Raw genomic sequence first — 16,174 nt, 5'->3', positions numbered from 1 at the left:
GACTCCTTAGAAGTATCTTGCAGGGCTGCTGACATTGGGTCTGTACTTAGAAGGCATGCTTGGCTTAAGGAGCAAAACTTGCCAGATCATGTTAAAGCTAAATTACTGGATGCTCCCTTAAACCAAGACCACCTGTTTGGCAACAAAGCAGAAGAAGTCCTCAAAAGGATGGAGGAAAAAGCTAAATCTATGCAAACTGTTAAAGATTTCCTACAAGTACAGCCTCCCAGATTTAGTAGGCATTGGCCTTCAAAGAATTGGTCCTTTCCAGTCTCTTCCAGGCCCTCTCAGTCCAAACCCAGGAACAGCAGACCACCTAGGCTAAAGTCTCAGACTGCACACAGGCCTAAGCAGTGGAGAGGGCTCCCACTTCCAAAGCAGAGAGCAGTAAGCTACCCCCCTAGGGAAAAATGGCACAATGACTTAACCTTAACCCTCCCAAGCCCTGCTCAACTGCCTGCTCCCTTAGGAGGAAAGCTCGCCCTGCATGCAAAAAACTGGAAACTCATTACCCAGGACAAATGGGTTTTGAATATAGTTCCCAAGGATACAGAGTCCACTTCCACTCCCTACCAACCCCAAATGGTTGGCCAGACCTACCCCCAAATCAGTGGGTGGAGGCCCAACAGCAGGTTCTCTCTCTAAGCATCAGGGCTATTCAACCTGTCCCAGCAGAACAAAGGGGACAAGGTTTTTATTTGACTTTTCCTGGTACCCAGAAAAGACAGCTCCTAGTGTCCTGTCCTGGACCTCTCTATTCTAAACTCCTTTCTGGTAATCCCAAAATTCAAAATGCTAGCACTTCAACAACTTCTTCCTATGCTAGGCAAAGATGCCTGTTTGGCAACCTTAGACTTAAAAGAAGCTTACCTGCACATTCCAATAAGTGAATCTTGCAGGAAATACCTATGCTTCAGGGCAGGCTCCATGCACTATCAGTTATCTGCACTTCCCTTTTTGCTTATCTACTGCACCCAGGGTATTCACAAAGTGTCTAGCTCCAGCCATTGCATTTTGCAGGCAGAGAAATATTTAAATATACCCATGCTTGGACGATTGTCTGATTCAGGCAGAAAGCCAGGACTTGCTATTACAACATCTGGCATTCGTAAAGAAACTTCTAACTTCTCTGGGGTACACCATAAACGAAAAGAAATCTCACTTAGTACCCTGCCAACAGATTGTATTCCTGGGAGCAAGCTTGAACACAACTTCCCAGATGGCTTTCCTCACTCTGGAGAAACAAGTTTATTTGACAACCTACTTCAAACTATTAAACCCCAGCTATCTGCAAGCCCTGGGGTTCATGGCCTCTTGCATTCTACTAATTCCATGTGCAAGACTGCATATGAGGAAACTACAATGGTATCTAAAAAGCCTATGGTGTCAACATTCTCATGACCTGGAATCAATGATTCCTATCATTCCTTGTATAAAGACAGAGTTCCTTTGGTGGGCAGAGGCCTGCTACCACAACAAGGGGCTCTCTTTCATTCTACCCTCTGCCGCCCAAACCCTAACAACAGATGCATCAGACTATGCATGGGGGGCTCACTTGGCAGGGCAGTGCATTCAGGGCAAATGGAACCTGAGACAGATGTACCTGCATATCAACCAAAAAGAAATGTTAGCTGTACAGAATTCCCCGACAGCCTTCAAAGACTGCATTCTTCCAGGACAGCTATTGGTAAAGACAGACAACACCACAGTTATGTGGTACATAAACAAGCAGAGGGAACCCACTTGTACCCTCCCTGCAGACCAGCCATGGCTCTATGGAACACAGCCTTTAGCTACCAAGAGCACCTACAACCTCAATTCCTGCCAGGCAATCTAACAACTTAAGCAGAAATCTCATGGACCCACACGAATGGAAACTGGGACCAAAAATATTCAACCTCTTGAGGAACAAATGGGGGACTCCAGAGATAGACCTGTTTGCCTCCCCTCAGAACTACCAATTGGACAAATTCTGCACAAGGGCTCCCCACAGTCAAGCTTGGAAAGTGGATGCCCTGTCCTTTACCTGGGAAAGCCTCTCTGTTTATGTCTTTCCCCCTCTGCCTGTCCTCTCTGCTAAAGATCAAACAGGACAAACCAAGGACAATACTGATTGCACCAGACTGGCCATGCCAGCACTGGTACCCCCTCTTGCGCAATATGACACTGCTGGAACCATGGCACCTGCCTCAGACCCCTTCCCTGCTGTCCCAGCAGGCGGGCCAGATTCTCCACCCGCAGCTTCAAACCCTGAACCTTGCAGCCTGGCTAATTCCTTGAGCTCTCCAATAGCATCCCTCAGTAAGCAGGTGCTAGATTTCATTCTGAAGGCAAGGAGGCCTAGTACTAGAAAATCCTATGCTGAAAAGGGGAAAAGATAACTTCCTGGAACCAGACTCAGGATGGGCACAACGGTGCCCAGCTTACCTCATATTCTTCAGTACTTAACAGAAATGCTCCAGAAGGGCCTATCCTTCTCGTCAATTAAAATTCATGCCTCTGCCATTTCAGATCATTATAATACTGAGCCACCCCTCTTCTCTCACCCTCTACTAAAACAATTCCTTAGAAGGGCCAAATATTTAAGACTCCTGACTCCAGCCTGGGACCTTAACTTTGTATTGGAAAAACTCACTCTCCCTCCCTTTGAGCCAGCTGCAACAGCAGGGTTGTAATTCCTTTCTTGGAAAACAACCTTCCTTCTAGCTATCACTTCAGAAAAAAGAGTGTCTGAATTACAAGCCCTCATGGCAGTGGAACCCTTCATTATCTTCCATGCAGACAGGGTTTCTTTCAGGACCAATCCTTCTTTTATACCCAAGGTGGTGTCTAATGTGGACCTAAATCAGTCCTTTCATTTTCCTACTTTTTTCCCTAATCCCCAAAACAAAGGAGAACGAATACTGCACTCTCTGGACGTGCACAGACAACTTAGATTTTACTTGAACAGGACTAAGCCTCTCAGAAAATCTGAACAGCTGCTTGTTGGCTTTGCTGCAGTGGCAGAGGGGGAAGGCCATTTCAAAGCAAACCATTTCCAAATGGATAGCCCATTGCATTAATTTCTGCTACAAGCATCATGGAAAACCTACCCCACGGGATAAGATCACATTCCACCAGGGCTGCATCTACCTTTGCAGCCTTTCTCAGAGGAGTCCCTACCAGGGACATCATAGAAGCTACTACCTGGAGCTCTGTACATACCTTCACCAAGCATTACCACATGCCTCTTTTTTCTAAATCCAGAGCTGGTTTTGCCACTGCAGTCTTGCAGGGCTTAATAGCTGGCCCTAATGCTCTCTAACTTCCTTCTCCCTTCCTTAGCTTTGGGAATCAACCCAAATGTGATGACTGCAACAGTGAAACACGAAAAACAGAGTACAGTTGTGTACACTTACCATAAATGTAGATGTTCGAGTGTATTCACTGTTGCAGTCCTGCTTACCCTCCCTCCAGCCCCCTGACTTCTCTTGGCTCTACCTTTCCTTTTTGTTTGGTATATTTAAGTTTTCTGATGTATTTGCTTTTTGATAGAGGTGTACTATAACATATATTTGCTTCCCATTGTGGGGGCACCTGACATCTGGGGCATGAAAAACTGATGTAATGGCGTCTGCTGCATGTTTTTATACCCCTGATGACCTGACGTCATGAAAGAAGAGACGGCATCCGATGCAAGAATCCAAGACTGTGGTATTCAGGCTGGCTGAGGGCTACTTGCAGGCAGATAACCCAAATGTGATGACTGCAACAGTGAATAAACTCGAACATCTACATTTATGGTAAGTGTACACAACTGTACTTTCCCCTTCCTTTGGCCTCATCTTCAGGAAAAGCCTTGGAATCTGGACCCAGTGCCAGATCTGCTGACTCATATGTCAGGGAAGCTTCATCCTTCTCTCCACACCCTAAAATTGACATCTTGGCTGCTCCACTTCCCAATTTAGTCAGGCTTCACAATTTCACTCCTACAATTAAACATATCTTAATGTCCTCGCAGAAAGCTTCAACTAGGAAACTGTATTCTAGCAACTGGAAAAAGTTTTCCTTTTGGGCTCAAAACAGGAACATTGATCCTTTTTCTGTACTTATCCATTCTATTTTGGAATTTTTTGGCGGAACTCTTCCAGCAGGGTTCAGCTGCAGCAACCATCAGGGTTCAACTCGCTGCAATATCAGATTTCCACATTGGTGAATGTTCTTCCTGTTTCACTGTTGCAGTCATTATATTTGGGTAATCTGCTGGCAGGTTGCCCTCAGTTGGCCTGAATTCCAAAGTCTTGGGTCCTGCATCAGTTGTTGTGTCTTCTTCCATGATGTCAGGTCGTCAGGGGTATAAAACAGGCAGCTGACACCATTTTCTTTAGTCTTTCTTGCCACGCGGTGCCCGAAGCAGAAGCAGTTCGCAAGTGCCAGTCGGCCGACTCATGAAATTTTCGAATTCGAGTTTCAAAACCGAAGTCTTCACTAAAGCTAAGTACCCCGTTGGGGAAACTTTTTCTTGCTCCATACCGATGTCAGTAAAAGTTAATAATTGCATTACTTGTGGGAAGCAAATACCTCATAAGGATTTCCATTTGTACTGTATTCCTTGCCTAGGCCCTGATCATAACGTGCCTAGCTGTCGGTTTTGTGCTAGATTTAACCAATGCACTATTAAGTGTCGGTATATCTTTGTCTCAAAATATTTTGGAAGCAGATTTAACTATCCTGAAATGTCATCTGATAGCAATCCGACTACTGGAGTTCACAAAAAATGCAAAGAAAAGGATAGAGACAGACCGTCGAGGTCCAAAACCGACGAAGCTTCTCCTAGGCCAGTTGCCGGTTCGCCGGTACTCAGTGAGGTGCTTTCGCAGCCCCTGATACCCACTGCTTTTGAGTTGCAGGCCTCTACCGAGACCCATGTGGAGTTCGGCATGCCCCGAGATTCTCAAAGTGTTGTACCCGTGGATGTCTCTCCCTCAGATGGGTCCGGAGCAGCTGAGCAGGCACCGGCTTCTGAGGGTGTCTTCAGGTCTCAGCATTTCTATATAAAACTGACGCCAGCTTCAAAATCAAAGACAAAAGCAACTTCTAAAGCTAAAAGACTGATGCATGAGCCACATGCTCAGGCCTTTATGCCCAAAAAGTAGGTGATCAAAATGGCTGAAGACCTAATTACCTTGATCAGGGGTTCCCAACCCCTTCCTGATAAGAGGCCTAGGCAAGACACTGATTATGAATCTTCAGACCAGGTTTCTATTTCTTCTGATTCCTCTTCTGATCAGGAATTTTCTATACCACCCTATGAGGATTCTGATGCAGAGGAATCTATCCCATCTGCATCTCCTCCTGAAGATTATTCCTTTGGAGAAACCTTGCATACTTTGAGGGAGCACTTTCACTGGGAGAGTCAAGATTTCACAGAATCAAAAAAGAGGCTTAGGGATTTCCTCCTTCTCCTTCAGCATAGGCCTTTAGCCATACCTCCTGTTTTAGACATTGTGGATGACGTGTTTTCGGAGTCGAGCTTGAGTCCAGACTCCTTACCTCTGGCTCCTAGAAGCCAGACAGATATTACAGGGTTCCTGACTCTCACAAATTTTTATTTAAAAACCCTGCTGCTGACCCTGAAACTATTTCACGGGGTCCAAAAGGTGTAAAGGCCTCAACAGCAAAAAATCCTACCTCCTCTGATAGAGATTCCAGGGCACTGGATAGATGGGGAAAGAAGGTTTATACATCTGCAGCCTTGGCAATTAGGGCCTTAAACTGCCAGTTTCATATGCTCAAGTATCAACAGCATGTAATAGGATTACTGAAACAGAAAATGATGTTGATTTCTGAATGTGCAGAAAATAAAGAATTGCAGGAATTATTGCATGCAGCAGAACAAGTTGGAAAGCATACTTTGCAATGTGTTTTTGATTCCTTAGAGGCCTCCTGCAGGGCCGCAGTTACTGGATCTGTGATTAGAAAGCATGCCTGGCTAAAAAAGTAAAATTTGCCTGATCATGTTAAAGCTAAATTGCTGGATGCACCTTTACAGCATGATACTCTGGTATTAAGGCAGAAGAGGTTTTAAAGAAATTAGAAGACAAAGCTAAGTCTATGCAAACTGTAAAAGGCTTCTTACAAGTACAGCCAGCCACCAAGATTCAGTAGACACTGGCCTACAAAAAATTGGTCCTTTCCTGTATCCGACAGAGCTCCACGGGGCAAATCCAGGCGCCCTAAAGATTCTAGATACCAGTCACAGGATTCTTACAGGTCAAAGCAATGGGGTGCCTCTACCTCCAAATCTGGAGGAAAAGCGCAACCCTACAGTAAACAGTCTCAATGACTTCCCTCTGCCATCACCAAGAACTTATCTTTTGGCAGCACCCTTAGGGGAAAAAGTAGCACTTTATGCTCAAAACTGGCAGTTAATAACCCAGGACAAGTGGAACTGGCAGTTAATAACCCAGGACAAGTGGGTATTAAACATAGTATCCCAGGGATACAGATTCCACTTCCACACTCTGCCAATTCCAAACGGTTGGCCAGATCTCAAAAAATCAATGGGCAGAGGCACAAAAACAGGTTACATCCCTCATGGATATGGGGGCTATTCAGGGTTTTACTCAAGGCTGTTCTTGGTACCCAGAAAAGACAAGGCCTGGCGCCCAATACTGAATTTATCAATTTTGAACACATTCCTGGACATTCCAAAATTCAAAATGCTAACTTTGCAGCAGCTTCTGCCCATGCTGGGCAAGAACGCTTGGCTAGTGACTTTAGACTTAAAAGAGGCATACCTGCATATCCCAATAAGGGAATCGTGCAGAAGATACCTCCATTTCAAGGCTGGCTTTATGCATTACCAATTCTCTGCACTGCCCTTTGGCTTATCTACTGCGCTCAGGGTCTTTACAAAGTGCCTGGCACCAGTAATTGCATTTTGCAGACAAAGAGGTATACAAATCTATCCTTACTTGGATGACTGTCTCATTCAAGCAGAGAACAAGGACATTCTTAGCATCTGGCGTTTGTGAAAAGGCTTCTAACATGCCCAGGGTGCACAGTAAATGAAAAGAAATCACAACTGGTACCCTCTCAAAAGATAATATTCCTGGGTGCAAGCTTGAATACAACTGCCCAGATGGCTTTCCTCACACCAGACGAACAAAGGCAACTGACTATTTACTTCAAAGAGATGGCAACAAAAACCCAGTTATCTGCAAGACAAATTCTGCAGGCTTTGGGGTTCATGGCATCCTGCATTCTACTGATTCCATATGCAAGACTGCATATGAGGAAACTACAGTGGTACCTAAAAAGCTTATAGAGTCAACATTGTCACAATCTGGAAACAATGATTCCTCTAATTCCCTGCCTACAACAGGAGTTTCTTTGGTGGGCAGAGGCATGTCATCAAAACATGGGGCAGTCCTTCACTCTAACCCCCTGCCAGCCAAACCTTAACTACAGACGCATCGGACTATGCATGGGGGATCCACCTGGCGGGAAGATGCATTCAGGGCATATGGACCCCAAAACAAATGCATCTGCATATCAACCAAAAAGATATGTTAGCAGTTCAAAATGCCCTGACCGCCTTCAAGGACTTACTTCATCCAGGACAACTACTGGTAAAAACGGACAACACCACGGTTATGTGATACATAAGCAGGGGGCACACACTCATACCCCCTTTGCAGACTAGCCATGGCTTTGTGGGACACAGCCTTGGCTTACCAAGTACATCTTCAAGCTCAATTCCTGCCAGGAAAGCAAAGTACTCTGTCAGACGACTTAAGCAGAAACCTTATGGACCCTCGCGAGTGGAAACTGGATCCACAAATCTTCAGCATGATAAAGAAATGGGGGAGCCCGGACATGGACCTTTTTGCCTCTCCTCGGAATTATCAACTGGACAAATTCTGCACAAGGACTTATCACAGACAAGCATGGAAAGTGGATGCCCTATCCTTCAGTTTACGCCTTTCCTTCTCTGCCTCTTCTTCCCAAGGTCCTATTAAAGGTCAGACAAGAAAAAACAAAAATGATACTAATTGCCCCGGACTGGCCCCTTCAACACTGGTATCCAATCCTAAGGAATATGTCTCAATTCCCAGCTTGGTACTTGCCTCAAATACCTCACTTTCTGTCTCAGCAAAACAATCGGATCCTGCACAAATAGCTCCAAACACTGAACCTGGCAGCACTGCTGATCATGTAGTTATTCAAACAAAACCTCTGAGTAAATCTGTGTTGGATGTCATTTTGGATGCCAGGAGGCCTAGTACTAGAAAATCTTTTGCTGATAAATGGAAGAGATTCTGTGCATGGAACCAAGCACAAGGAACTGACACAGCAGAGCCAAATATTCCTCAGATTTTACAATACTTGACTGAGATGCTTGACAAATAAAAATCCATGCATTTCCCATCTCGGCTCATTACAACACAGAGCCACCGATCTTTTCTCACCCTTTGCTAAAACAGTATCTTAGAGGGGCCAAAAATTTAAGGCCTCCCAGAAAATTGGCAATTCCTGCATGGGACCTCAATTTTGTGTTGGAAAAGCTCACCCTGCCTCCATTTGAACCAGCTGCTACTGCAGATATAACGTTTGTATTATGGAAAACAGCTTTGCTCCTGGTAATTACTTAAGCAAGAAGGTTTCAGAGCTACAGGCCCTCATGGCTGTGGAGCCTTTTATCAATATTTTACCTAGACAGGGTGTCCCTCAGGACCAATCCTTCCTTTATGCTTAAGGTGGTTTCCAGTGTGGCTCTTAACCAAACTATTCATCTGCCAACTTTTTATCCAAATCCGCAGAACAAGGGGGAGCGGATTCTGCATTCCTTGGACGTACACAGACCACTAAGATTCTACTTGAACAGGACTAAATCTCTAAGAAAAACTGAGCAGCTACTGGTGGCATTTGCTGCAGGATCAGAGGGAAAGGCTATTTCAAAGCTGACTGTTTCAAAGTGGATAAGCCACTGCATTCGTTTCTGTTACTTACATCATGGTAAACCGGTGCCTAAGGGCATTAGGTCTCATTCCACCAGGGCTGCAGCTACATCAGCAGCTTTTCTCAGAGGGGTACCAACCAAAGACATTCTAGAAGCTGCTACTTGGAGTTCTGTTCATACTTTTACAAAGCATTATCATTTGCCTCTCTTCTCTTAGTCCAGGGTAGGCTTTGCCACTGCAGTTCTGCAGGGCCTTATAGCCGCCCCTAATGCTGTTTAGCTCCAGCCTCCCATCCATAGCTTTGGGATTCTACCCAAATGTAATGACTGCAACAGTGAAACACGAAGAACATAGTTGTGTACACTTACCATAAATGTAGATGTTCAAGTGTATTTACTGTTGCAGTCCAGGTTACCCGCCCACCATCCCCCTTTTATTCTGGAGTCTGTCTTTCCTTCACTATATTCTACAGCCTTTGTGGTGTATTTGCTTTTAGATGAAGGTGAAGTTTATGTTGTTGCATGTATATATAATTTATATATGTTTTTGCTCCCCATCTGGGGGGCACCTGACATCTGGGGCAAGAAAAACTAAAGAAAATGGCGTCTGCTGCTTGTTTTATACCCCTGACGACCTGATGTCATGGAAGAAGAGACAGCAATCGATGCAGGACCCAAGACTTTGGAATTCAGGCCAACTGAGGGCAACCTGCCAGCAGATTACCCAAATGTAATAACTGCAACAGTGAATACACTCGAACATCTACATTTATGGTAAGTGTACACAACTGTATTTTCTATCTCTAATTTAATGTCACACAGCTTGTGTAGAGCCTTCTTAAAAGGTGCCTCCTTATTAAGACCTCCCTTTAAGGAACCCCTTTCTCCTTGGGATTTAAATTTTGTTCTCTCTCATCTCACGTTACCACCTTTTGAGCCCTCATCATCTTCAGCCCTCAAGTTCTTTTCCTGGAAGACCTTGTTTGTAGTGGCTATAACTTCTGCTAGAAGAGTATTAGAGCTGCAAGCTCTGTCTATTAAACTGCCATATTTGATTTTTCATAATGATAGGGTATCCTTGCGAACTAATCCATCTTTCCTACCCAAAGTCTCTTCTCCAAATAACATATATATCAATGTATACAGCTTCCAGTGTTATTTCCTTATCATAGCAACAAGGCAGAATGCAAATTACATCAACTAGACATGCATAGACAACTCGGATTCTATTTGCATAGGACCAAAGATTTTAGAAAATATGACCAATTATTCGTATCCTCTGATGCGAAAAAGGGTAGCTCAGTTTCTAAAACTACTCTTTCCAATTGGCTTTTTAATTATATTACATTCATCTATACCTCAAATCACAAAGATTTACCTTTCAAAGTGAAGGCTCATTTCAAGAGCAATGGCTACGTCATTTGTCTTTCAAGCCAGAATTCCCATGGATAATGTTTGTGCAGCAGCTACTTGGACCACTCCACATACTTTTATCATGCATTACAGAGTGGATTTGGCCTCCAGGGACAGGGCCTCCTTTGGTTCCACAGTGCTTTTTCCTTCCCCCCTGCCAAAGACTCCTTGTGGACCTGGTGGATGTTTTTACTACCTTCAGGAGTTCTTTGTTTCAGTTTGTTTCTCCTTCTATTGGGTATAGTATATATGTATATAGTGTACATTTCATTCAGTAGTAGCAGCAAACAAGATCTGGGGAATTTCACCACTGCATTGTGGGATACCTTCTTGCCATGAGCCAGGTTTGAGACTTTCAGCTATGTATTCGGCCGAGTCGGAGCCGAGAATCGGCTTCGAACCCATCATTGTAAAAATGAATGGCGAGATGAACAACAAACATGGAACGTTATGGTGAGTACATAACTTCTTTTTTTTTTCTTTCTTTTCTGTTTTGATAAAGAGCTTTTTTTTCACAGTTCAAGGCTTCCACTCCTTTATGAGTCTTGCATAAAAGACCCTGGGTGGGCTTAACTCTGTGTTAGGTACAACAGGCTTGCTAGAAAACTCAAATAAAGCCAACCCTTGCTAGATTAGAATTCCAGAAACTTTATCTTAGTGAGTCGGGGGGTGGGGTGGGGTGGGGGTTGTTGTTGACAGCAGACACACAGAACTTTCTGTAATCACTTTTCGTACATGCTTTTGTGTTGGCATATTTTGTGTGTGTGTGTGTGTGTGTGTGTCATGTTCAGGACCTGCCTTGCGCCCTTTGAGTATAGGCTCTGGCTTTCCTGTGTGATCCTGTACCAGACTAAACAGGGAATCAGAGAATGAATTGAGTTAAATGTGGTTACTTAAACTGGTAATTTTGTAATGTCTACTTAATGGTAGTAAGTTAATCTGTCAGCTTTTTCACTATATTTGGGCCCAGAAATCTTATAAAATTAGAATTTACTGTACTGTCTACATTATCAGATACTACACTTTTATGTAGAATAGCCTGTTTTGGGATGGAGGGGTAGAAACCAAGATTTCAATATTTGGTTAATTTAAGCTTGTTTTAAAAATCAAAATTCTGTGGTCCTGACCAAGTACTTAAGGATTACAGAAAAAACACCTTGGATTTGTTTAAGTACTGTTTTCATCCTAGCATGTTTTAACAGCAAAATAATCTTGAAAGCATTTTCCTTCAACCTTTTGTGACAAGGATTCATTTTTATTTTTCAGGTGGGATGACGATGTGGTATTTAAAAACTGCGCAAAGGGAGTTGATGACTCAAAAAAGGAAAAGAGATTCATAAATGACACCTTACGATCTGAATTCCATAAAAAATTCATGGAAAAATATGTCAAATAGGACATATATAAAATACTCTTATTGGCTACTTCTTCAGTCAGTTCATTAAAGGTGCTGGAGGTGTTTTTATTTGACATAGAAGAACAACTCATTAACTAAAGCGTCTGTTGTAGACTTTTCTTCTTATGACAACATGCCTCCTTTGTGGACCTTATTTTTAGCTGGAGTGTGCAACAGTGGATTATAACTGGCTGTATCCTTGTGGAATTATTTACTTAGTAGCCATTGTAGCAGGCTGCTTCATTCAAGTCTGTGTCTGTTAATGCCTCATCCTTTCATCAAGGCATTTCGTATTATTACTTATTTGCTGCTGTGCAGATATTTTGTTTACTTTCGAATTTTTGTCTCCTGTTTTCTGGCAGTATGCACAGACAAGTAACTCTCCAGTCCATCTGTTATTGCTTGTAGTTCTTGGATTATCAATTCTGTATGCTAACCTCCATCACCACTATCAACCAGTGGTTGACTGCATCCTTTGTTACTAAATTACTTCCCTATTCCTCGGGATGCATTCAAAGGTGGCTCAAGCCATGTGCTCAGATACGCAGATAGCATAACTTCTGCAGAAATTTTTCTACTGCAGAAATAAAGACCTTGTTTGTCATAGAAAGAGGATTTTGCATTGGTGATTACCTTATGACGTTCTCCTTTGTCAGTGTCAAGAGGCCAACCCTCTTCTTGCAGTTTATTTGGTTAGTATCACTTGAAGTTCCAGATGTTTTTTCAGTTTCTAACACCATTTGTCTTGATATAATACAGCTAAACATTTTAGTTTCCATCTCTTTGTTTCATGTTACCAATAAGTAAGTTATGTTTATGTGGATTCAAGTAAGTGAGCATATCATACAGTAGTTGGGACTTGAATTTGGATTACATTAAACATGGTTGCTTTGTATTTATTAGCTTTTCTTATAGAAGTAGTCCAAGACATCCAGTGATATTGCTTGTTTTCTAGGTGAATTGCTGAAGCCGTACACATTTTAATCATATTCGGCCTATTAAGGTACTTCCACAAATGGGGTCAGTACAAACAAATGCCAGAAGAGTACAACTTTTTTTATTTATGTATTTATTGTTAGCAAAGTTTGTTCAGCTGGATACAGGCACATTTTCAGTGAAGGTCTAAGAATATTGGACTTGCTCAGATTTGCACAGTAGCAAATTGAGATTGAGGGGAGTCAAACTCAGTACTGTGAGATGAAGCTTGTTAGCAGATGATCATTGTAATCAGCTGCACTGAAGTACTAGCAGTAATTTTCAAGTCGAATCAAAGATTCGGAAAAGGATGAGATCTGCTTACCAGTCTAAAGAGCAACATTTAAGCCCACATAATTGATCAGTCTAACCTTAAAAAGATGTCCATGTAGTTGCTTTCTGTAACATCTGTTGGCAACATGTTCCATAGTTCCACAATCGTTTCAGGTAGCTATGTAGTGCATTTTTTCTGATTTGCTTTAGTTCTATAGTCTTCTGATGAATCCTGAGCAGTCGGACAAATGCAGGTCTGAGCTAACTAAAAAACTTTTAAAGTATTTCTCCTGTAACCTTTCTGCAATATAAGAAAAATAATTCCTGCTTAATTATTTTTCATTAAATCAGCAATTTCTAGTTGCATCAATGTATTTCCTTGTAACCCATCTCTGTGTACAAGTTTTTTGTGTACATGTTTCTTTTCATGCATTGCTAATATAGACAACTAAATGGGAATACCCACATTCAAAAGGGTTCTTTTTGAATAATTGTATTGGGCCAATATAGAATTTGGATTTCTAGATATTAAGTATGTGTACATGTATCCTAAAATGCAGTAATTCGTTTCACACAGGGTGTCATTGTGTTCATGGAAAAATGAGCTTATGTTCCACAGTCATGTGGTAAACTTTTAATTTTTATTTTTCTGCCTTACCTGTCTAGTACATAATAAATGGCTCTTGTAAATACTGAAATTGGATTTGTTAAAAGATTAAGAACATGGGTTGATAATACTGTGTAAAGCCTTCATGAAAAAGAGAGAAAAAACAGCATATGAAAGTGCTCACACACTCGTGTCATGAACCAACATATAATGTAAGCCCATACAACTATTTTTATAACAATTTATGCAGTTAAGGCTGCACAAGAACAAAAAAGGGGAAAAGTTTTTATAAGCATTATTTTTTAACCTATTCAGGCCTTGAGTTAGAGTCCCATGATCAAATCTTGGGATAGCTGCTAACTCACCTTTTGCTTTGCCATGCAAAATCCCATTTAATTGAAATGCGAACATGGATACATTGCAACAAAGCTGATGTAAAATGCTGCTCTGTCACTGCTTAATGCTTGGAGTTGTCATTGCCTTCTAACCTGTGCATCCAGGCAAATAGCAAACTAGGCAGCAGTCGCCATGGACAGCTACTGGAGTAAAAAGACTGCAGTGCTGATGCTTTGAAATTGCAAAAAACAGCTACATGTTTTAAAAAAAATGAAACCATTCAGGTGACAACTTTAAATCTCAGTCTTAGTCTATGAACTTGTGTTAAATTACAGACAAGCAATTTTGACTGCAAATTCCTTTGTAAGTGTCCATCTGCTGATCTGTCGATGGTTTCTGTGGCATCTGACAAGCCTTCTAAATTGCTGCCTTCTTCCAAACTTCTTCATTCTGATAAAGACAGCAGAACTATGGAAAGCTGGGTAAAAAGGTTTATACTCCAGCCACCCCAGCTTTAGCTTTTTGGGCTGTTAATAATCAGACTCATATGACCAGTTATGTTTTGGCTCTCCTTTCTCAGGCCTACCAGGTTATTTCTGACCTTTCTGATTCAGAGGGAAAGACTTTTGCCTTGTCTCTGTTAGGGGCTTCTTCCCAGGTAGCTTCCCATTCCATTAAACGTAGTTATGATGCAGCAGATGATTCTTGTTTCTGGCTCTCTGTTGAGGAGATACTCCTGACTATGGCTTCAACCTCTGTCTGATGAACTTAAGGCTAAGTTGACGGATGCTCCTCTGGACAACATATGTTTGCTTGGTGCTGCTGCAGCTAATTTGTTCAAATCCCTGCAGGAGAATGGCAAGGAATTACAGGACCTGAAACATATTTTTTGTTTCCCTTGTGCCAAAGTTCCAGAGAAACTATCCTAATAAACTAGCCTTTGTTAGAACACAGTCTTGTCCTCCTGTAAAGGCAAGAAGGGTGGTAGGAGGATTCCTCCAGCTTAAGCCTACACAGACCCATCCTGCATAGGAGCCTTCTTTTCCTTATAAACCAGGTATTATCTGACTACCCCATTCTTCCCAGCCACATTCCTATCTCGCATCATCTTTTCCTGTCTCGTTAAGCATAACCCAGGATTCATGGGTTCTTTCCATCATTTTCAAGGGGTATTTTATGGTTTGGAAATCTCTTCCACCCTTCATGGGCATTCATCAGCCACCTGAAGACCAGTTGAGCTCTTTTCCAGAGGTGCTTCAGGATCTTTTGTTTTGGGGAACTATTCAAGAGCTTCCAGCTACTCAAAGGGGGAAGGAGTTTTATTCCAGAAAGAGGGCACTTGGAGACCCATTCTGGATCGTTCTCACAGAATACTTTTCTGAAGGTTCCTTTCTTTGGAATGTTATCCCTGCAGAGTTCGTTTCCTCTTCTGGTTCCTCAGGCTTTTTATGGTTTCTCTCGATCTGAGGATGCTTACCTCCATATCCCTCTTCATCCCATTGTCAGGATGCTTTTACAATTTTGTGTTGCTTCCTTGCATTTTCAGTTCTTTGCTTTTTCTTTTGGCCTCTCTGCTGCCCCAGGAGTATTCACCAAATCCCTTGTTCATGTGATTGCTTTTTGCAGGCTCAAAGGCATTTAGATGACCTGCTTATTGAAGCCTCCTCTCCAGAGATTCTTTTGCGGCACCTTCACTGTAAATTTTAAAAAGTTGTTCCTGTCTCGATCACGGTAACATGTTTTTCTGGGATGCAAGAACCAGACTGTTCCTATGCTAGCATCCCTGCCTCCTCCCAAGGCTTTGACTCTGGTTTCCTTTTTTCAGTCCCTACTTCCCCTGGCCTTGATTTCTGCCAGAGAATTTCTAAGGGCTCTGGGATTTATGGCATCCATCATTCCTATGTTTCCCTTTGCCAGATTGCACATGAGAAAGTTTCAGTGGTATCTGAAGCCATTTTGGCTTCAGCGTGTTAATCATCTAGAGTTTCCAATCCTCCTCCTACGATGCCTCAAGTTGGAATTTCATTGGTGCATTCACCAACTGACTTTGAATCCAGGCATTCCCTTTCAACCCCCCCCCCCCCACTTCCTTCTCAGGAGCTGTTCAGATGCCTCAGACAGGGGTTGAGGAACTTCCTTTGGAAACCTAAAGATGCAATGCCTTTGGTCTCTTCAGCAGCTGAAGGAGCACATCAATATCAAGGAGATGTTCCTCTGTGTTCTTCAGGGC

The 16,174-nt window shown here is 42.6% G+C and overlaps 1 protein-coding gene across 1 annotated transcript in view; it reads left to right on the top strand.

The window, feature by feature from the left end:
• CWC15 (CWC15 spliceosome associated protein homolog) overlaps window positions 1-13,475 on the top strand; it is a 304,908-nt gene extending 291,433 nt beyond the window's left edge. Inside the window, exon 7 of the mRNA XM_044071265.1 lies at window positions 11,624-13,475. Coding sequence (XP_043927200.1) covers window positions 11,624-11,753 — 130 coding nt within the window. The 3' untranslated portion in view covers window positions 11,754-13,475. The remainder of the gene's footprint in view (window positions 1-11,623) is intronic.
• Window positions 13,476-16,174: the final 2,699 nt, after the last annotated feature.

The sequence above is a fragment of the Protopterus annectens genome, chromosome 5.part0 (genome assembly GCF_019279795.1).
Source record: "Protopterus annectens isolate FY-2018-M chromosome 5.part0, PAN1.0, whole genome shotgun sequence".
NCBI lineage: Eukaryota > Metazoa > Chordata > Ceratodontiformes > Protopteridae > Protopterus > Protopterus annectens.
This window is presented reverse-complemented; position numbering and strand designations above follow the sequence as displayed.